At 44.6% G+C, this 23,428-nt stretch overlaps 1 protein-coding gene across 2 annotated transcripts in view; it reads right to left on the bottom strand.

The window, feature by feature from the left end:
• Window positions 1-23,428, bottom strand: part of LOC135396546 (myotubularin-related protein 14-like) — a 226,801-nt gene that overhangs the window by 60,692 nt on the left and 142,681 nt on the right. For both annotated transcript variants that reach the window (XM_064627585.1, XM_064627586.1), the window contains exons 14-15: window positions 23,140-23,204; window positions 9,242-9,300 (exon numbers count right to left, since the gene is read on the bottom strand). In XM_064627585.1, coding sequence (XP_064483655.1) covers window positions 9,242-9,300; window positions 23,140-23,204 — 124 coding nt within the window. The remainder of the gene's footprint in view (window positions 1-9,241; window positions 9,301-23,139; window positions 23,205-23,428) is intronic.

The raw sequence follows: 23,428 nt of genomic DNA, 5'->3' as shown, positions 1-23,428 counted from the left end.
GAATGTCGCTTCAGCTCATGCATCGGGTATGCTGTACATCGGGTTCCTTTAGCTATGCTATGGAGCAGTTCCGGCAAAAAACATAGCGCGACTTACGAAGCATGCTGGTGTATTTGCCCAAAGGATGTGAAGATAATCATTGTCACTAGAACATTTGGGATTACTGTTGTCGGCTAAAATTCAGTAAATCGGTATTGAAAAATGCGGCAATGTGCATCATGCCACAAATGTACACAACACTACGACAGGATCCGTTCTACATTCACACGTGCACGATAGGCATGTGCATGCTCCTCCTGCTGTCTGATTGGATGCTGCCAATCTTGGCTTCCTGAGAATCCCATTCGTTGCCGCAAAAGACGGCTCTGTTTTCATTGCATTTTTCTTCTAAACGGTAGCACCATGTGAACTAATTGAAACACAGACTTTCGTTTGAGAACAAGTTGTTTTTGCATTTTAGTGCCCCTTTAAGAACCAAAGAGACAACGTGTGAGTCAACTGTAAAGAAATAGCACAAGTGGTTTCAAACCACAAGTATCGCTGGAGTCATCATGGGAGAAAATGTTAATCGAGGAAATTGTAGCACTCATCGTTAATGGGATGCATTCACACAGCACTGTCGATGATCCAGGCTTTTGGAGTCTCTTAAGCTATGTCATTCCGAAATATGATGTGCCGGAGTGCACTACCTTTTCGAGGTCTGTCATAACCGAAATGTTTGCAAAACTGAGAGAGCACATGGAGTGTGAGCTGCACTTAGTTTTTTAAGAAATTTTTGTATTACAACAGCATCACAACAGACTGCTGGGCCCTACATGCTGGTCACAGTTACATTTTGCTATCACTTCATGTAACTGAACAATGAATTTGTGCCACAGAATTTTGTGTGTGTCAGCATCTCAAGGAAGGGCAATCTGCAAGGAACATGAAGACCCTACCTTATGTATCTGATCTAAAGCCAGTAGGCAAAGCAACAACGTTTGCATGTTCTGCAAAATGTCCTACACTTTCTGAAGTCATTTCCCTTGTGCACTGTGTGCATTGCTTGAAAAGGCACTGAATAGTTCAGAAAACACAGGAACCTGCTAAGATCTTTCAAAACAAGATTCTCTCACTACAACATGACCCCCCTTTGTGTTTTTGCAACTTTGCTTGACCCTAGATTTAAAGATGTATGTTATTCACACTGAAACAGAAAAGATCTCCGTGAAAGTAACAACGGAAAGCTGGGTGAGTTTGCGAGGCATAATTCAACATCAAAGGCAGTGCACACAGAACACGCAAAAGACGTAGACACGACAAGCACTTTTATGCAACTGAAGGGACCAGACAAAAACAAAAAGGTGGGAAGCGAAAGGAATGAGATCAAGCAGAGAGAGGTGCCTTTTCGAGGAAGGCCAGCTCGGCGGGAACGAGTACAAGCGCCGAATGGCATCTTTTGCCGGCATTGGAGATCTCATAGGCCTCTACGAGTTCCTATGAGTATGAATTCCTGCCTTCATTGGGTGAGTGGCCAAGGTCTTAACTTTGTCTATGGTGGGCATTGCAGCCACATGTATCCATATGTCGCTTTAGATGTACCTGGTCATTGCCCAGGAACGGGAATGCTCTCTGCAACCATTGTTAATCGTTAATGCAACCAACTGTCTGCTCAATATATAAGGACGAGCAGGAGATCGGAATTTCACAGACAATGTGCGTTCTGTAGGCATTAAATGGGTGCTGATGCCTCTTCCCACAATGTGGTTTCTCTCTCTTTCGTTGACTTTTCACTAGGTTCTTTAGCTTGTTCGCACTTCGGAATACGACAGGTGTTCCCTTCTGTACCGCTGCCTTTTTTAGACGGTGAGAAATAGTGTGGACATAAGGAATGAAGGATGGATGATGCAGAGGTTGGTTCGGTGGCTTGCTCGGTTGTCCAGGCCATGTTCTTCGCAAAAACCCACAAGGAAATTACCCCCTTCCGAACCGTAGTATCCGAGAGAGACTGCTTGCTGAAGAACCTCAGCAGATTCCTAAAAATAATTCTATCCTCCGTACCTAGGACTCAACCCTTTGAGATCATAGACTCATCTGAATGTATAGCCCAGTTGCTTCCCCTGCACGGTGCTGACATGGAAACATTCTTTGTTGACATCACCGACCCTTACTATAGCTTGAATTCCGACACTACTACTGGACTTCGTAGAAGACTCCATACACGAAGGCAGTGCAGTTTCCTTCCAGAACAAGTCATGCATAGCCATTGACACCTTTTTACAACGTATCCCATTATATATTCAAGCTACAGTCATTGGATTCAACGGCAAGCTTATGTCCATCCAGTTTTCATCTAGAAATGGCAAGTACGCCTCATCATACCATCCGGAGGCATAGTGCAAGGACGACGCCTTTCGCATCCAACTTCATCAACAGCTGCGGAACTCCATCCTTTCCTTTCTGTAGCACATTGTCGATTTTACACCCCAAAAATGGGCACTCTTCATGGACTCAAAATCTGCATTGCAAGATATTGAAAATTCTGGCATACAAGGTTCGTCCGCACCCTTAGTGACGGATGTGTTAATGGCTTACCACCTTGTGTACGAAGCAGGGCACAAGCTGGTTCTCCAGTGGGTTCCAACCCATTGTGGTGTTGTGGGGAATGAGCAGGTCGACAGCGCCACAGAAGTAGCTCTCTCATATGGGGACTGCCGAATATTACGCTGCTGAAGAGGAGATCATCGTTGCATTCTTCAATGCCTCGTGACACCCCTGGCTTCCTGTGAATGGACAACTGACATTCTCCCCCTACCTATGCTGAGGAGAGTTGATCCAACTTTCCGAATGACACGAAACACCTCTCGTCAAGATGCTGCATTAATTCATCGAATGTGACTCAATGTGGCTTTTACAGCTCAGTGACGTTACCGCTTGAGACAAGTCGACTCTCCCAGATGCTGTCACTGCGGTGCTCTAGAGGATCTGAGCACATTCTTCTTCACTGTCCACACTACCAACCTTCCCGAACTGCACTCTCAGGGTCTCCTAATCAGCTGGACTCTTGCCCACTCTCTTCGTCAAAATTGCTTGGTCTCTGGTTAAATCCAGCCCACCAACGCTCTGCCCTCAAAGCTCTTTTGACCTTTTTGGACACCATAGGGACTTCCATCCTTATTGTGAAGAGGCACATTATTTCATTCCCCCCATGACAACCAGCAATAGGGTACAGTATCGCCCCTGGCAATGAAACTCCCCATTCATCATCTCAGATAAAGTTTTTTTTTTCACAGCAAGTTACACAGACAATGCTCAGGAGTACGCATGATGCATGGATTTATACCAACCAGCTCAAACTATTCTTCAGAAGTATGCATAGGCTCCTGCGTCGCCCCGCTGCTAAGTGACATTTTCCTATCCTAAGTTGATCAGTGGCTGCAACACCAGCTCACAAAAATCCCTGGTCTACTCATCCTAAAGAACGTTGACAACTTCATTATCATTAGGGCCCGGGACTTTATGCACAAAAATCTTCCAAAATATACATGCAAATACGAGCGAAAAAAAAAAAACCCGGTCAAATATGCTCAAAATATGCACAGCAAAATTCTCGCTTCATGAAATGTGATGCAAAGAGTATGGCACAAAAGCCTATTGTATACCATGAACCTTTGTGTGCAGCAAAATAATGAACAGAAACAGATCATAGAATGTCAACCGTACATTTTTTATTGAAGCCAACTCAGAACTAAACGACATTACAGTAACCAAAGCCATTTTTAAGTTTTCAAATTTGAAAGACTGTTAGACAAGTGTAGGCAGTGCGACCTGATTCGAAAGAACAACGTGGCTCATAGGTTGCAACAGTTTTAATGCGTGCGGTTCTGGAAGAAGAAAGCTCGTGACAAATTAAGGACAAAAACGAAAACCCAAAATAACACCACAGCACAGGTGGCGGTACATTACAATACAAATACTGACACTCCCCCTACAACATACTACAACATAAATACTGACAAAGACATCCTGTTGTCAGTCAATACAGTCATGTATCGAGAAAATGTGCGTTCTACATCGCAAGACGTTATCCTTGCGAACATGAAATGAGTTAGTTCATCTGCACTATATGCAGACAGAGCTTCGGGGTATTGTTCTTTGCCTTCAAGAATAGCGCCCACGGACTGCAACAGTTTCAGACCCTTATTTTTGTCAAGCACGGCTTCAAGCTTTGCTTTAACAACAGATGCACATGCACCACGAGCCCTTTGTAAAAAATCCTGCACGTCCCGAACGATGTCCAAAGCCTCCACGAGAGTCAAGGTTGCAGACTCTAACTTTGTAATGGAAGTGGGAAAGAACGAGAAATTAGCTTCAATAGCTGCTAAGCCATTTTTCATTCTAGCGTCATTAAAGAGCCGCTGTGCCGAAAGAATGCTTGCAGCGTCTTCTTTTTTGAGCTTGCTGGCCACTTGATGCACAATTTCAAAATTTGCGGCATAATATATAGCTGCTTCTATCCATGTGCCCCATCTGGTCAGCACAGGCTAAGGAGACAAAGCCATCTGCACCAAATCTGGCGCAAAGGTCCAAAGACATCTGGCGCCAAATCCTTAAAGAGCTGCACGCGCATGGGACTCTTTGCAAACACTTCTCCGTGTCCAATATGAGGTAGTCAACATTTTGGAAACAGCCACAAACTTCTTCTGCAACTCTGTGTAGCGCGTGAGCTGCACAGGTGACGTGAACAATTTTTGGGTATATGACACAAAGAGCAGCCCCAGCCTTCACCATGTAAGGTGCTGCGTCCATAACAAAAAGCAGCAAGTCATTTGCATCCACATACCCGTTGAGCATCTGAACACAGTCTACGAAGAGCTGTGCCACTGTCGAATGATTGACCTTTGGAAGCTGTCAGTAAGTTGCTCTTTTCACATGTGTCCAGCCCAAGTGGTCTGATGACAACAGAGGCTACGCAGCGTCTTGAAGCGTCTGTTGTTTCATATATGGATATCCACACTTTCCATGATTTCAGATTATTAAGGATGTTTTGTAGGGTAGCCTGGTAGCAATGATGCAGGTAGCCTTTTCGTATTGTCGGCCTGTGTACTTCTCAAGAAATACCCATAGCTCAGCATTTTCCAGCTTCCAAAAGGGAATATTTACAGCACAGAATGCCCTACAAAGGTCCATCGCAAAATCAGGACAGTTTGACATAGAAGGTGCACTCTGGTCCATAAGTTGCTGCATGCAACCTGACTTTCGTTGACTGGCCTCTTGGTGCTTCGCTGTCTTCAAGTGCTGATGAACGAGCAAACGTCTGTCAGCGTTTACAGCTTTCCCGCATGCCAGGCAAAACAAGACGGATCCGTCCGTCTTGAATGTGCCTTTGAGCTCAGCTGCCAATTGCCTCAGACGTCAAGCCGTTGTTTTCGGCATTGCCGCACCTTACACAGGTGGCACAAAAACTGAGAAGAGAACTCTTCCGTAGTCTGCGTGCGTGCATCCAACCTTTATGGAATGAACCAAGTGAAGTGTGAAAGGGAAAGGGAGACGCGCTGCAGCGTCCGACCCCCGGAGTGGCATCATAATGTCGCCTGCCATTGTGCAATTCAGCGTAACAGCTCAGAAGCAAGCAGCGAGCCACAGTTAAAGAAAGCGTTGTGGTGAAGCGCTAGCAGCTTTTGCATCACCTGCAGACTGTATAAAACCAGAGGCACTCCACGTTACTCGTGCAGTTGCGACACAGCATGTGTGTCCATAAGCTCTCCTAGAAAAGTGAGTGTGTCAAGAGCTCAATCTGGCAGGAAACCTGGGAAGGCACACCACAGCAAAAAATATGCAGTAGAAACATGTTAATTTTGCATGAAGACATGCAGATATATGCTGTTATATGCACTTCTACGAATTTGGGCAAAAATATGCAAATATATGCATAACGAAACACATTTTTTCGTGCTCTCCGTGCTTAGAAACATGTGGGGAAACATCAGGGTACTCGCAGAGATGCCTACAAAAAAAAATATGCATTTGCATAAAGTCCCGGGCCCTAATTATCATACATCCTCGTGAGTACAGCCGTGAATCGCTTCTCAACATCTTTCGTGCGGCTCGTTTTGGACTATTCTTCACCCATGAGTTCCCAGACAGTTTCTCAACCAATGCAGCCACTTGGGACCCCATGACCTCTGCTGGGAACAGAAACAGAGAACCACCTTTCTTTCACTAGCTCACACTCTAAGACGACTAAGGATGGGGTTGGTGTGGCCACTCTCTTGTCGCACTGAAACGCTCCTGTGAGCACACTACGCAGCAAAGCTTCGGGAGGCAAATCAGTCACCTAAAAGATGTAGGTTATCCTGACGACGAAATCCTGCCTATTAAAATAGACTAAGACAACCAACCAAGTACCGAGACAACCTCTGCATCATACAGCTTGCATCCCCTACCTCCTCCCCATTTCTCACTGACTAAAAGTGAACCTCACACAAAAAGTGAACGAAAGAGAGAAGTTGCCTTGTGGCATTAGCACCCTTTTGGAGCCTGCAGAACGCATGTTGGCTATGAAATTCTGACATCCAGCTCGTCAGTATATATTGGGCAGACAAGTCGTTGCATTAACAATCATTTCAGAGATCATTCCCGTTACATCTTGGGCAATGAGCATGTCCACATATAGACACATGCGGGTGCAATGCACACCTAAACAAAGTCAAGACCTTACCCACTCACCCAGTGAAGGACGGAAGAGAACTCATAGAGGCCAATGAGATCTCCAAGGCTGACAAAAGATGCATAAGCTATTCATCGCTTGTACTCCTTCCCGCCAAGCTGCCCTTCCTTGAATGGGCACCTTCTCTAGTGGGGTAGTTTCATTTATAATCGACCAAGGGGCGCCAGTGACATTTTTATTTTCTTCAGGAAAAAATAAATGTGATTGCTAATCCCAAAAGAAGCAAAACAAGCCTAGTCACAGGTCTCTGCCATATTTCGTTCTCAGTCGGCGAGGCTCCAAGTAAATGAGCGTGATTTGGGCAGTTCCAGCTTTTCCAAATTTGGCGCGCTGGATCCTCCAAATGGCTGCTCTCTTCTGAAAGCATTTTTTATCACTGGCAGAATGGGTGGTGAAGATTTTCTTAAGACAATTAAATTCGATGGCAAAGCCCGAAAAAATTTCGAAAAAAAAAAAATCGTGAAAACGCCTCCGAAGACGTTCGCAGTGCAACCTTGCCAAATTCTTACGTGGACCCATGATTTCCAAATATGACGAAACTTATATGAGGTGAAATAGCTTTTTTTTACTCTTTCATTTGGTATATAGCGCGTTATCATACCTTCATGCATTTGTCCACAGTGACACCGTAATCGTGAAGGTATGCCAGAAAATCGGTTTTCAGGGCAGTTTTTCTCAAAAAGGCCATCTTCAATTTTGTTTATATTTTGTGGAGACATGCCACGGACACCGCTCTTTGATATTATAAAATGGCACAGTAGGTGCAAACGCACTCTTCCCTGTAGGAGCTCATAGAGACATGTGACGGGCGAAGGGAATAGAACTCGGATGCGCCTCTCGAAACTTGTGGTATGTCTCCCGAATTGTTTGTGACATGTAGAGCTTTGCCACTAAGTTGCCGGCATCTGCTCCCCGGATTTTCACAATATCTCAAGGGCAAGGGCTCTGAATTTTACAGTCAAATTAATCGTTCAGACAATACTCGAGGGCCAACTTCACATTCTCAGGGTCGATAACATTCCTGCCAGAGTATTGATCAGGTGTTGCCCATACTCCGCCGTTTTTCCGGAGCCTTTGACTCTTCTTGATCATGTGGGTTGCAGCTTCAGGAATCGCTTGATGCATTCCAGCCTGGGTGAATGACAAGGGGAGTAAAGTCAAGAGTCGACATCTTTCCTGCATGGTGTTGCTTGCAACATACACCTTCCGCAAGTTTTCAAGCAATTCGTCGCACTGTCTCTTTTCCACAGTTGTTCCTTCACAGGAAAGTCCACACCGTCAGCGGCACTCAGCCGGCGACGAGATGACTTTGACACGGCACTTGCAATTTCTTTCTGCTTTCATTTTACGTACGGCACGGCGTGTCTAACTTCCATCAGCGGCTTTAGTGGGCTGACCCTAGTGTCGTCTTCACAAATTATCTTGTTCACACTTTGCACGATTTCAGTTGGATCACAAAATTCTGAGTCTTCGGAGCTAGGAGGTGAAGGATCTTGTTGGCCTGAGGGTCCAGACTCACCGAGCTGCAATCGGAATGCGTTATAGCAGTTCACACATATTTCATCCGTATCATCAACACGGTCGGCTTGAGATGCAGGCAAAACAGTCTTTAACAACGTCGCACCGATCAGTGACACAGCCCTGAAGTTCTCATTCCACAGTATCTTCTTCGTGTGTCGCCCACTGTAATCCGGGCAGAACAACCGCTTCTTGCTGTAGAGACTCGTTGCCATTGACGTGCTAGAAGAGCATGCTATATCGATACAAGCGTGCAAAATACTGAGTGTGGAGAGCAATGGGAACGGCTGAAGTCACTAAAACCGTTTGACTCGCTGTTCCCACGTAAAGACCGTGGTTTCTGGTACCAGTTCAAAAAATTTTCGCCTGGGGCACCACATGCACGCATAACAGGTGCAGACAATTCAGCCATGTGGCAAGTTTTTGAAGAGCTGGCTACCAAAAAGGCAGCATCATTGACTGAAATGTCTGCAAGTCACCAGGTTGAGGAGTACTTGGAATCATCACTGCTACCTCAACAAGACAACCCCCTTGTCTGGTGCAGGACAACTGGGTAACACAAGTTCTAAGTTTGGGTATAGCTGCCCAAAAGACTCTTTCTATACCAGCGACACAAGTTGCTGTGAAGTTTCTAGTGAATGACTGTTTGCAGCAATACTGTCACAAATCGTCGCACTAACCTGTCTCCAGAGAATGTTGAACAACTACACTTTTTGCATGGAAAGAAGCGGTGACAGTTAACAATCAGTGTATCTTCTTTTCTTCATGAGAAATGAATTTGATTTCAAAGTATTCATATTCGATTCGGTAGTCGTCCATATTCCATTTGTATTTGATTTGAACTTGAAAACCAGTATTCACACAGCCCTACTAGTATTGCATGCATCACTATTGATTTGTATTGCATATGAAATGAAAATCCTTTACTTGCAAAGTCCTAGAAAGTGCAATAAAACACTATTTCACATCAGGAAACAGTAAAGCAAACTGGTTGATATATGTTTTTCCACTCACCTAAAAGTATGCCATCAAAGTGACTTTCAGAGTTATGCCTCTTCTCTCTGCTACTTTTCCTACATTTAAGGGGAAACAAAAATACATTAAAAGCAAGCTAAGAGGAAGTAATCAAGAAAACAACAAACACCCATACATTTCGCACCCAAGCGTTCCATGTTTGAAGCCGGGATTTCATTGAATGGGTCGCTTGACAGTTTCTCTACCATCTAAGCAAGGTATTTTTTCCCCAATACAGTACACAGTTCTGATATTGCTCTGTATCGGGTATGGTGTTGTGGCGAACCGTGGAGAACAATGAGGATGGTCATTGTTCCCATTGCTCAGCAGCTGTGACCGTTCGTGAACGTGTGCTGTGCCATGCACCTGTTCAACCGTGCATGTCATCCACAGTCGCACTCGCTGTCCTCCTCTAGTTAAGTTGTGGGTTTCTTCTGCTTTACTGCCGCTCCACGTCTGACGGAGGGAGTGATGTGGTGATGTGGCGGACTGTGGAGAACGACGAGCATGGACACCCACCTGGAGCACCCGCTCCTCAGTTCTGCCGGCACCGTCTTAGTGCGAGGCCACAAACATCTGCCCACTAGGACATTCCATCATCGCCGATCAGGACTCATGTAGAGGAACGCCATCTCCTCTACATTTGGTGACCCGAACAAAGAACACCACGTTCGGTGTAATTTGGCCTTCAACCATCCCAAACTTTGCAACAGCTTCGAGGGCATGCTGCTGAGCATCGCATCCTGGAAGCCTCCCAACCCAACGATGCCCTACGCCCGCGCAATGACCCGATCATCCAACTGCGACTCAACTCCTTCGAACTGGCCTGGCCTCGACCTGGTGACATTTTCAACAGGTTCCTCTAGTCGGCAAAGACCACCGCTGTGCTAGTGATGCCATATTGCGAAGCACATCCCTCCGGCACACACGCGCTTCCCAGCTACATCCACCTTCACTCCTGCCTGATGTTCACCGCACTCCGACGCTCTTTCACTGCCAGTCATGACACTTGAGCCTCACGCTCACCTGCCGGTCATGGCAGTTGCAGCAGTCGATGCCAATGCACGTTTCAGCCGGCGTCTCGGCATATCACCATCTCACCATAGCTCGCAGAGCCTCAGCCTCACTCTCACTTAACCTGGGATTCTCAGAGGTTCGGCTCCCGTGCCGGTCAGCACCCCAGGACCACGACTCCAACAGCGCCTCACTCTCTTACCCGCTCTTCTCGGGCCAACGGATCGTTGTTCCCATTGCTCAGCAGCTGTGACCGTTCGTGAACGTGTGCTGTGCCATGCACCTGTTCAACCGTGCATGTCATCCACAGTCGCACTCGCTGTCCTCCTCTAGTTAAGTTGTGGGTTTCTTCTGCTTTACTGCCGCTCCACGTCTGAGGGAGGGAGTGATGTGGTGATGTGGCGGACTGTGGAGAACGACGAGCATGGACACCCACCTGGAGCACCCGCTCCTCAGTTCTACCGGCACCGTCTTAGTGCGAGGCCAAAAACATCTGCCCACTAGGACATTCCATCATCACCGGTCAGGACTCATGTAGAGGAACCCCACCTCCTCTACAGTGCCTCTACATAAGTTCTGATCAGCAATGCTGGGATGCCACTGCAGGATAGATGTGCTGGGGAGTTTTTCAATTTGTGGCCTCCACCAGGGCTTTGGGCTTTTCCTCTTCTGATGGTGTGTGTCTGAGGCGATGCAACTTGACCATTTTTCAACGAGCCACCACAGTTCTTGTTACAGTCAAACCTCGATATAACGAAATGCCATACAGTTAAATTTGTGGTACAGCAAAATAATCGGTATTCTCTGCCTCAATTGGCTGCCATATTGCTCCAGACTCAATACAACGAAATTTTCAGCACAACAACATAAATCTTATCCCCATGAGTTTCGTTATATCGAGGTTAGACTTCCCAAATCGACAGCAGTAAACCCCCGTTAACTCGAAGTCGTAGAATCCCGGGAAAATTTCGAGTTAACCCGGGTTTCGAGATAAGCGGGATACCGAAATTTTCTACATATAGCGGTGGCCATTGCAAGAAAAAACAGCCAGACTTACCTCAAACAGCTGTAAATTCACGAATTATTTATTATATCACTGTGAGTTGACACTGAAGAATGTCATGATCATTGTTTGTTTAGTGTCTGGTGCCAGGAGTCAGTCCTCCCATACCTTCACACAGCGCATTAGGTGATCTTCTCCACTGCTGCACTCAACCATGTTGCGAAGCAGCCTCAGTATGTTCCTCATCTCCGACCCTGTCGGAACCTCTCGTGGCTTTTCACAGTCCTCTTGGGAACACACCTATTTCATCCGTATCATCAACACGGTCGGCTTGAGACGCAGGCAAAACAGTCTTAAACAACATCGCACCGATCAGTGACACAGCCCTGAAGTTCTCATTCCACAGTATCTTCTTCGTGTGTCACCCACTGTAATCTGGGCAGAACAACCGCTTCTTGCTGTAGAGACTCATTGGCATTGATGTGCTAGAAGAGCATGCTATATCGATACAAGCGTGCAAAATACCGAGTGTGGAGAGCAGTGGGAATGGCTGAAGTCACTAAAACCGTTTGACTCGCTGTTCCCACGTTTGTGTTATTCAAAGCTGTCTTAACAATCCACCACTTGCGGAGAAACTGGCGCAGTCTGTTGGACGCGGAAGGAACTATAGTGCTCCCTTTGTCCGAGAGTGTTCGGTTAGAACGCTCTTGAAATATCGCAGCGGTTTTGTTTGTTTCTTGCCGTCTTGTTGACTGTTTCTTTGGGTGTTTGTCGTTCTGACCGAGGAGGGTGAGAATTTATGTGCATGATCGATGAGGACGGCATCCCGTTTCCGTTCTTAGAGTTCGGGTGGACAGTATTTTTTTTTTTAGCATGCTCTCATCCAAGTTCTAACCAAACGCATTCGCCGCCTGGGAACCTTGACCCACACAAAAAGTATATAAATGGGTACTATGTCGTAGACAGTATCACGGAGTTGAAGGTCTAAGAAGGCTCCAGTCGTGAAGTACGAAATGAATGTATATATTGCAACTTGTAGTGCATATAGTGAATGAGTATAATACACATACAGGGTGTTCAAAATTAAGCTTTCACTAGCACTTTATAAATAGGCGAACAAAAGAAAACTGGTGCTATTTTTCTGTTCCTTGAGTAAGAAACAGGTGCTACATAATTAGCAGCACCTGTTTCTTACACATGTAGCGTAAAGTTATCATCCGGTTTCCTGTCATCGCTGTGTTTGCGTAGCACTCGTGAAAGCTTAATTTTGAACGCCCTGTAGACTTAATGTCTTAGTCTAATTCGTATAGTCTTAATATGTAGTAATGTATAGTGTGAGAATATAAAGTATCTACAGAATGTATATAATGTGTATAGTCAGTGCTTATAATGAATGCGGTAAATGCATATAGTGCTACAAACATTTTCCCGGATGCTGTTCTCAATGAAGACTGACTCATTTATAGGACTTTGTACAATACGGTAACTTCACAAGTTACAGTATGATAATATGATAATAGATGCACAGTTGTTTAATTGCTTCCCTGTGTCCTCTTAGGCCTCATTTAATTTCGAAATTACTAAGGTAACAGCATGCAAGATACATGCTCAGCAATGTCCACCATGCTGATGGGAAAGGCCCGATCAAGAATGCGTAATTCTTTCACACGTCGGATCACGCGTTCAACATGCGCTCTTGCACTGGCAATTTCTCTTGTACTTTGAATACTCCTCTTAGATATTTGGGCTTCTCTTCTCACCCTAAATGGTGGGTTGTACACTTCAATTCCTTGGGGGAGACACGAAACATTGAAGCTCTTATCTTCCAATATGGCATCGCCAGCTTCGATGCGACCTAACAATCCTCTACTCTGCATTATGTCCACATCAGATATGGACCCACCCCAAAGCCGGGAAACAAAGCCGATGTAACCATCTGGGTCACAGTCAACAATTGATTCGTATGTGTTGTAATGTTGATAACGCGAAAAAGTTTGTCTCTGTGCCTCTGGATTCTGACTTCAGTCGCATCGAGTACTAATCTTCTGTTGGGAAGCTTTCGAAAAGCTTTGGGCAAATTCGTTTGTGTTTCATCAACGGCTGGAAATCCCGTCATGTCTCGCAATTCTTCCTGTCTTTTCATAGCCTGAACCCACGATTCGGGTTATTGAGGACATAACATATCGCACGGAAACCTAAAAAAACGCAACTTCTTGCCCTGCACATAATAATTCGTACAGCCGTAAAAGCTTGCAGCAGCGGCAAAATGGCGTTTGTTTTCCGGCCAGTTCGAAACATGGCGGGAAGCACGAGGGAGAGGGGGGATGTGCGCATGCGCAGTGTCTTTTTCGCAAGTGGCGGATTTCGTCGCTCATATCCAGTGTTGCTGTTCTAGCGACGTTGTTGCCAGATTTAACGACTTTCCGAGCTGGTCGACCAAGTATACGTGTCCGGAGCCTAGCGACAAATCTAGTGACATAAGCTCAAACACCACATGGCACCTGGAACCATCTAAAATCACTGGAAATCTGCCATTTCTCGTGCAAAATATTTTTTTAAATATATTTTTGCAGCCTTCTGGTTGTGCACATCTTCGAAACCCGAGTTGCTTCGTGTAGATACTGCTCTTGTTCCTCGGTGAGATGTGCCCATATATCAGGGAGGATAATCAATCACACATATCCATAACTGTATAAGAACACAAGTTATAACAATATTGGTTTCTTGTTCAAGCGCGCGTCTGATTTTGACAGAGCTACCTTCATACTCTTGGAGGAGAATTGCGTTTTATATGACACGAAGAAGGTTGTTTTGACGGATTTAGAATAGGTTTGTCAACAAGTATTCATAATTTCCTCAGTCTCGTGTTTCCGTAAGATCAATAAATTTTGCCAAGATTTAAAAAAAGTACTTCTCAGGGCTGTCATGGAGGACCAAAACCAAAGTTTGTTTCCTCCCTGCAGGTCTCAAAACACACAACACACCACACAAAGTTCCTTGCTCGTGCACCGCTAGCTGTATAGTAAAAAAAGAGCACGCGCAGTGAAACCGCACTTGGGGGGGTGGGGGGTGGTAGTATTGGGATGGCGCATTCAATGTCTCAAACTGAGCAGAAACTTTGAAAATTATGTGATGTCAGCAAAATGACGTTGACAGATTGTACGCTTGCTAGAAGCTGTCTTCGACTGAGCTGCACTTCGTGAACTAGTGCAAATGGTGCAAGTTCCCTCGTTTGATTCAACGGATGTGCAGCCTTTGTACTACACTCGGCCATTTGATTGGGAAAAAGTGTAGCATGAGTGTAGCACGAGTTCACAAAAATGCTGCACCGTCTCCGACGTCCGTGCAACGTTTTGTGCACAGTGGAGCAGACGACGTGAATAGGGTAGCAGCCGTTTTTGGCGATGTTTTATCATCGATATGGAGCATGTTGGCAATCAGTTTTGTTAAGATGGGCCTGGTTTTACTCCTCGAGTCAATTTATAGACAATGATTTCTCAGAAGGTTGTGATGCAGTGCAGACGTCTGTGAGAAACCATCTGAGGCGTACACTTTTCTATTCGGTTGGGCTCACTGTACCTTGCATGAGAGCAGCACCTGCCATGCACTTCGTTTGCACTCCTTTACACTGCCCTCTTCCACGTTTTCGCAAATCGAAGACAGATATTAAAAATAGGTTTGTGGCAAATTTATGTGTAGAGACATTTTTAGCGAAAATACAAATTCACCTAGCGACATCTGGTGACTTGTTGAGGCTTCTCTGGTGAGTTTCCTACTAGCTGCTTTGGCAACACTGCTCATATCACCGGTTACCTTACCGGAAGACAGCTTACTGTGAAGGAGATACGCGACCTAATCTCACAGCACTTGACGTCACTGTACACCGACACTAATGCCAAGGCACCACACACCAAGGAAAACATGAACATAACAAATGAGAGTCAATCAACAGTGAGTCAACCAATCTCAGTAGAGGAAGTACGAAGAGCAATCAAGGGCACACCATCAATCACGGCAGCAGGTATGGATGGCATCCCAGCAAGCGCAATAAAAAACCTCACAAGTAGAAGACTGGAGGAACTGACCCACTACTTCAATAGGATATGGAAAACAAAAAGTGTACTAGACAGTTGGAAGATGAGTCGAGTCTCATTCGTGTACAAAGGGAAAGGGGATAAGAATAACCTGACATTCTACAGGCCGATAACAGTGACTTCAGTCATCTATAGACTGTTCATGAGGATAATGAAAGGCAGGATGGAAACATTAGTGGAAGAACAGTGCCTGCTAGGTGAACTCCAACTCAGTTTCAGAAGGGACAGACGCATAGAGGATAACCTATTCACCCTGACGCAGTGCATAGAGATGGCAAGAAAGGAAAACAGGGCTCTTTATGCTGGTTTCTTAGACATCGAGAAAGCCTATGACAGTGTCTCACACACCCTACTCTGAAACCAACTGGGGGATATGAAAGTTGACAAGGACACCATACAGCTTCTCAGGAACATCTATTCTAACAACAGAGTTATTGGTCAGTGACATGGAACTAAGAAAGGGGAAATACCAGTCAACAAAGGTCTACGACAAGGGTGCCCGCTGTCCCCTCTCCTGTTCATGTGTTATATATCGCATATGGAGAAAAGACAAGAGGAATCGCAATTGGGGTTCGATGCCTCCTACATGGACATGGGCCTACAAGTCCAGCAGCGGATACCAGGGGTGATCTATGCCGATGATGTGGTCCTACTAGCAAATGACCGAGGAGCTGCAGAAATTGACGAACATCTTCTCGGAGTGGGGCATAGATATGCGAATGAGGTTCAGCGCACAAAAGAGCACCCTGGTGATATGGAATAACGAAGAACCCACGAAAAACGGAGATACTGATTTAAAGATACAAGGACAGACAGTACCACGTGTGTGCCAGACTAAATATCTGGGGGTGACCATCTCGGCAGCATAGGACTACCTACAAGATCACGAAAAACAACTTCGTACAAAGGCGACCAAAGCGGTAGGGCTACTCTGGTCCAAAGCGTTGTGGTCTTTCAACAGATTTGTAGTGTTACGGGAGCTGTGGAAAGCAGAAGCTGTCCCTGGCTTGACCTACGCAAATGCGGTATTGTGCTGTACAGCCGCTACTACGAACTTTCTAGAAAGGAAACAGAAGGAAGCAGGTAGAGCCGCACTGAGGGCACATCGAACAGTCCCGAGCGCTGCGATACAGGGTGATATTGGATGGTCGAGCTTCGCGGCCCGTGAAATTAAAGCCAAGACCACATACGAAGACCAAATTCGAACGCTCCCCGATTCGTGGATAGTTAAGAGGCCATACCAGTCAGAAAGCAACTCCGATTCACGATTTTCCTGATTCTAGATGGCGCCACGCTCGCCGTCCTTATCACGCCGTTCGCCTCCGACTCACGAAATAATCCCCATTGTGCATGGTTGACCTCGCGAGTTTAAGGCGGCCCGCGCCCTCTGCGCTGTTTGTCGAGTGGTAAAGTGTCGGACTTTGCCATGAAAGGTCCGCAGTTCGATTCAAGACATTCACGTCTTTTTGCTTATCTCCTATTGCTACATGAGTACTTTATTTTTATTTTTTTGTTCTTATATATTCATGCTACAATTATTGTTTTCACAAGTCACTACCGCCTGGTACTGACTGACTATGGAATTTTTAGTTGCTCTTCGTATTGTTTTACTAGTGCATACTTACTGTATGCCGACGTACAAGTGTGATCGGATAGTACGGATGCCGGTATCTCGGAGGCTCTCAATTGGATCTACCAGCGGCTGTAAATTAGGCTATAAACATTGCCTACACACAGCGCTTACAATGCCAGTCTGGAAAATCTGCTCAAAACGGTATTCCTTTTTTTTTCTGCACTCGCTTACATAATAATAATAATAATAATAAATAATAATAATAATAATTTTACTCAAGAAAGCAAACTACAAATATAATAAAACAGGCCCGTCTAAGCGGAAAAGCTTGTGGCACTGGGCCTGAAGCAGTCAGCAGCATACAGTTTGACAGTACATGAGCATATATAAAGGTACTTCGATTCCAAAGAAAAACTGTCGAAGGGGAGCTCATTAAAGATACGAGGTACATAGCATTAACTGCGACAAAATCCATATTTTGTGTGTGAGAAATGCACAACAGGGCAGCATTCGCTAACCGGGGTCCTATATGAGGGGTCCCAAAAATGTTTTTACAACATGCAATTTACCTTGATAATAACTCTATTATTCATACAAAAATGACATTTTGATATGTATATTTCTGGTAAGTAAGCATTATCAAATATCTGAATTCATTTACAAGGCGTTTGTGCAAAAGACTTTTCAAAATTTCCGTCGTAGAACAGACTTCTTATTATTTCCCGAAAACTTCAGTAACATATTTGAAAGGCTCCTTTCCTCCATGTTCTCCCTTCTTTTTCTTTCACCTTATACCCGCTCAGAAAAATGATGTCAGTCGACAACCCCAGTGACAGGGGACTCCCTTTCTTCTGGTGTACGAGTTTGCAAAACCGTACAAAGGAGGTGAAGGGCGATAAAGGCTTGGGGTCGACACACGAAAACCAACCAAAAAAGATATGGGAAGGTCGAGCGACAAGACCTTCCAGCGGGAGTCGCGGTATTCCCAACAGGGGTGGGCAGTAATAGTAATACTTTGTATTATAATACTATTACTGTAATACTTTTGAGTATTTGTATTATGTATTATAATACTCATTTTTGAAATGTATTTGTATCTGTATTATAATACACAAAATCGAAGTATTACATCTATTATAATACTTTTGAAGGTGTAATACCTTCCCAGAGGTCATATGTAAGACCTCCTAGGTGTCACCGGTGCACTTTATGATCACTTTTTCGTGTCCCACAAACATCTGGACACCAACAAGGTCCCTATTATTCCTTTGCCTCAAACAATCCCAAAGGGAGTGACCTCAGTGCCAGAGGTTACTGGAGGCTTCCTCGCATTCCGTCCATTCCAGCGTCCGTAAAGATGAATTATCGCATTGCAAGCCCTCTGTGGTATGAAAGAGTGCGTCCAGTCCGGGCGCCCCTGTACGGGGTTGCACTATGGGCAGTTACACACTTTGGAACGGCCCACATTTTATCGTCCAGGGTGGACGAAATGAAGACTCTTCCACACTGAGAGCAAGCTGTTCACTGTGATCGAATTGACCAGCGCTATCTCATCATATTCGGAAAAGGCATGTCCTATAGAGGGCTACCCTTTGAGAATATGCTAAACATGTAAGCATCTGAAATAACACGTCATTGGAGAATCACTGGCTCGATAAGTAATGCGAAAATTATATAGATTTCTGATTTTCTTTTCCTTTCTTTCTCCCCAAGTTACGTATCAATGTATTACTAGTATTACTCGTGTAATACACAGAAGTATTAGTATTATGTATTATAATACCTCAGAATCAAAGTATTACGTATTAGTATTATAATACCAATTTCTAGGAAGTATTATGTATTAGTATTATAATACAAAATATGGGTATTACTGCCCATCCCTGATTCCCAACACAGTCTGTTTTTTTTTTCTTCCTAAACGCCAAGAGGAACGATTCGACAAAAAATAAAAGGACACATTGTAGAAAAATAATAGCTATGGTCACCTGACAACATAACAGGCTCTTGTTTGAGTGTGGCAAAAAAGTATAGTTCGGCCTCCTTATTATGTGGGACAGGATAATATATGCCTTCTTTTCTTTTTTCAGAATAATTTCTGAAGCGTAAATTTTTACTCCAGACTCCGTTGTGTTGGATGCTGAGGTCTCAGTTAATTCAATCTAAACTTGAAAAAGTGAAATTCGGTCGTGGAAAAGCTGAAGAACTGGACAGCATGTGAGCCAAATTTATGCGTATTTTAGGAAAATCACTATTCTTGAAGGACAACACAGATGCAATTACAAAATTGGGATTTCCAGAGATGAATATGAGCGCTAGTTGCCAAATGAAGGAACGATCACGGAGAAGTCGTTTCATATAATCAAAACTCGCCGAGATGCCAGATGTTCATCCCCAGAAAAAATGTCCCCAGGAAGAACCGTCCCCAGAGAAAAATACCCCCGGAGAAATCGTCTACGCAAGAATGAAAGCCGTTTGATCGAACGCGGGACGACTTCCAAAGAAACCGTGCCGGCATGTGATCGTCGGGGGAAACCCAGGCAAAACCTCCTGGCAGCACGGCCAGACTGGGCATAAGTAATAAAGCACCAACACGGCTTTACGACAACGAATGGCGCGAAAGCAGCCAATGATATAAGTGACAACAAAGCAGCGACAAAGATAACTTCCCGGAATGCAGACGCAGCATTGCGATTTTTTCTATTTCCAAAGTGCTGTCCGTTGACAATACAAAAAAACATCTGCTGTACACCTATCATTTTATTAATATGCGCGTTGCTCCACACATGCGCACTGCTTAGAACTCAGTTGATGTTTATGTTGATGAAAAAAATAATAGGGAGAAATAGGAAACTCAGTAACATGCCTCATACCCTAATGTCCTTTGTGTTGTAATTGTACCAATATAGCAGCTGTCTATGAACCAATCAATGTCAATCCGTATTACAGGTCACTTCTTTTTCCTATTCAAAGAAGTACCCGTGAGGTACCGCGTTAGCATCGTAACAGCTCGTTGTGTATGGTTTTCTGTTGGATGTAATGGTCGTTTGTGTGTAAGAGCAGGGTGGATGTAACGACTCGTTTTCGGATGTAAGAGCATGATGGACGTAACGGCGCGTTGGATGTAGTGGCACGGAATCGCTCTAACCTAGGTTCCCACCTGGGACGATTTTTCCGTATCCCGGAAATTACAGGAGCGCCGTTGTGAACAGCTGAGGAAACGGATCATAGCCGATCAAGTGCTACCACATTATTTGTTTAAATTGTGAGACGTTATTTTTTAAATTAACATGCATGCTAATGCACAGTAAAACCACTGAACAAGGAACATAAATGCGGTTACACCCACTGCGCCGCTTGCGTTGTGCCGATTACATCTGTTCTTTCTGTTCCTCTCTCGAAAAGTTTGCTGAGTGCAGACAATGCGGTAAGATTAGGAAGGGATTCTCCAACAACAAATAAATATTGACTATGACGTTGCCCACCTCTGTGCGGTCGACAACGGTGAGCTCTTTCAGCACTACCACCACCACCATGATGATGCCGAGCAACTCTGGTTGCTGGTGGTACCTGGTTTTGGTCGACTGATGGCACAGTTGCTAGAAAAGGTTGCCCCATATGAACGCTGCCTGATTTTGTGCCTGTTACCTTGTTGTGTGGTGGTATTATTTATTTATTTACTACATACTGCAGGCCATACGTTGGCCCAAGCAGGAGGGTAACAGCAGGCAAAACAAATGAGACAATGCATTAGTTTACGAGACCCAATTAGCATACGAGACAATGCATTAGTTATAGGACCAACACTTATTAGTGAAAGCTTTTGCTACTACAGATGCGCCTCAGCGAGGTGTGTATCCCTACGCATCACAGCCAAGTCGGAGCTTCCCTCGCACCGCGTTGAGTGGACAAAGAAATGCGGGAAGGGGCAGTTCCCATAATATGTCTGCTTTGATAATTGGATGCGCTGGGGGTGATGTACCCTTGATGTTTTATGCCGATTCGGAGGAAGGAAAGAGAAACCTCTGAACTGGCACCTATATTCATGTTTTAATCAGGGAAGGGTAACAGTAATGGTAACGGAAACAGAAACAGTATATTATCGAAATTGGAGATGGTAACGATAACGGTAACGGAAACGGAAACTCATACCACGGTCCTCCATTACCGGAAACAGAAACGGAAACGAATTTATCGTCCGGTATTGAATTCGGGTAATGGCTATTCCTGTTGTGCGATGACATTTGAGTGACTTTTGCTTTTGTATTTTGATGACTCCATTCCCTGTAATGCTCTAAATACTATACACGAGAGCATAGGAAGAAAGCGCAAATTGGATCTTGAGGGTGCATCCCTCACTTACTACGCCCCAGTCCTCATAACTCCATGACATCAACACATGACTATACTCCACCATAGCACGAGGATGCCAGCCTATGATTTTTAGTTACTTATCTTGTACTTTTTTTTCTTTTCACTGTGGCCATGGCAGTATTATTTATTATTGAGAGCGTCCGCTTATGAATGCGACATTGCGACATTGGATGAAAGCTACGCCCGTCTTGAGTTGCTGGACTCCGAGTGGCTGAAGACTGAAAACATGTTTCTACATACGTTTTTTCTTTCTCTTTTTTTTTTTTAAATTTTGCAAGATGTGTGCATCCCAACGACGTAAAATTACTTGCGTAGCGTGTACGCATAACGCCGAAGCAGCACTTGGGCAAAACAGGGAGCTGATAGAGCCGGACCGAGCTGTCCTCCTGCAGCTCTGTAACAACCGTTCCATTACCGGAAACAGTAACAGAAACGAAACGGAAACGAAATTGAAAGGCCGGTATCAGAAACGGATAACAGAAACGAAAATATAGCAGTAACAAAAATGGAAACGGTAACCAAAATACGTCCGTTATCCTTCCCTGGTTTTAATTACAAATGGCGCAACGGGTGAATCTAGTTCCTTTTGCATTGTTCAAATGATGACAGAATCTTTCATATTGTGATGAGATATTTTTGCACTTTAACTCCCCTTTAACTCAGCTAACTGGAAAACTCATAACCTGGTCTGCATGTTCAGGAACAAACATTGTCCTTTTTATCTGGTTATCTGAAATTCCTAATCTGTATCCGGAAGTGCCACACTGGAAACAGTGTTCCAGAGCCACGGTCATGATGATTTGCCTATACGGAAACCTGTCAATGGCCTTCGTCCCTGGCATTTGCCTAAAGAACATCACCTCCTGCGTGAGTCTTTTGTTCTTCTTTTTGACCCCTCTTTGGTCAGGGGTCAGTCACTGGAGACTGGTGTGGACAGTCCAACCAAATGCCTTCAGCCTTCAAGCCTGAGCTGAAGATGCATCGCGCATTGATATCGGAAAGCCCACAAGCTATGAAGTTCTGCGGGAAGTCCAAAAAAATCTGAATTTTTTTCAAAAAACTCTAAGATAAGGTGTGGCAGAGGGACAACATTTTTCTTTTTTTTTTTTCTGTCCTGGAGTAATAGACCAGTTTAGTGAAACTGCACACATTCCTGTGCTTGATTCACTTATCTGGACAATAGAGGGTGGGCACAAAGGCATCTGGATAAGTGATTATGATTGTATTACTATGGCTGTGTTCATTTATTGGACACGAGCCGCTCAAGAGTCGACTCTTGGTGGGTGGAAATGCCACAGCGCAACTCTTGTGACATCATCCCCGTGGCAGTGACTCCCTTTCTAAAATTGGAGGATTCAACATTAGAGGTGCCCAAGAGTCAACTCCCGGCGACTCTCTTCTCAATGCAGGTCGCTGGAGTCAACCAAGCTCGATGACTCTCATACACGACTCCAACTAGCGGGTTGCACGAGTTGAATAAACGAACACAACCTAGCAGAGAATGAGGAAGACAACGAGCCATGCGCTCACAGTACCAGCTTTGTCAAAACTGTGGCTGGTACTCACTCCTTCCGTGCTTAGCAATACGTTAGTAGCTACACTACACACAATATACACCCCATGAGTAACCATTCAAGATGAATGTCTCACAAAACTGCCAGCATTTTCTTATTCTGTGAGATGCTGTTGTATTCATCATTCCATTTACAGGCTTTGTAGAGATATATTGTTTGGAGTCACACACATTTTGAACATTTACTTTCCAACTCTTGAGTAAATTTGCTTACACTAAAGAAAGCACATAACTGCACGACTGTAATAGATTGTAGGTGACACTTACAAGACCTGTGCAGAGAACTCTTCAGAGTCAAGATGTTTCAGCATATAGAAGCAGAAGAAAAAGATCTGAAAAATAAAAGTATGTATATCAGAAACTAGTCCAGTTTCCATAAGGTGTGTCAAAAGGACTTGTAAGTTCAAGGAAATTTATTGAGAAGAATTATGACATTGGTTTATGCATCATTTTGTACCAATACACACAAAGTTTGACTCCCATAGTGCAGCACTACCAAGTGTCACCAGTTTGCATTAAAGTGTCACAATGAACTATATGCTCTCAATGAACATTA

Source organism: Ornithodoros turicata, chromosome 6, assembly GCF_037126465.1.
Source record: "Ornithodoros turicata isolate Travis chromosome 6, ASM3712646v1, whole genome shotgun sequence".
Classification (NCBI taxonomy): Eukaryota; Metazoa; Arthropoda; class Arachnida; order Ixodida; family Argasidae; genus Ornithodoros; species Ornithodoros turicata.
The sequence above is the reverse complement of the archived record's forward strand: the minus strand, read 5'-3'. Positions and strand labels throughout refer to the sequence as shown.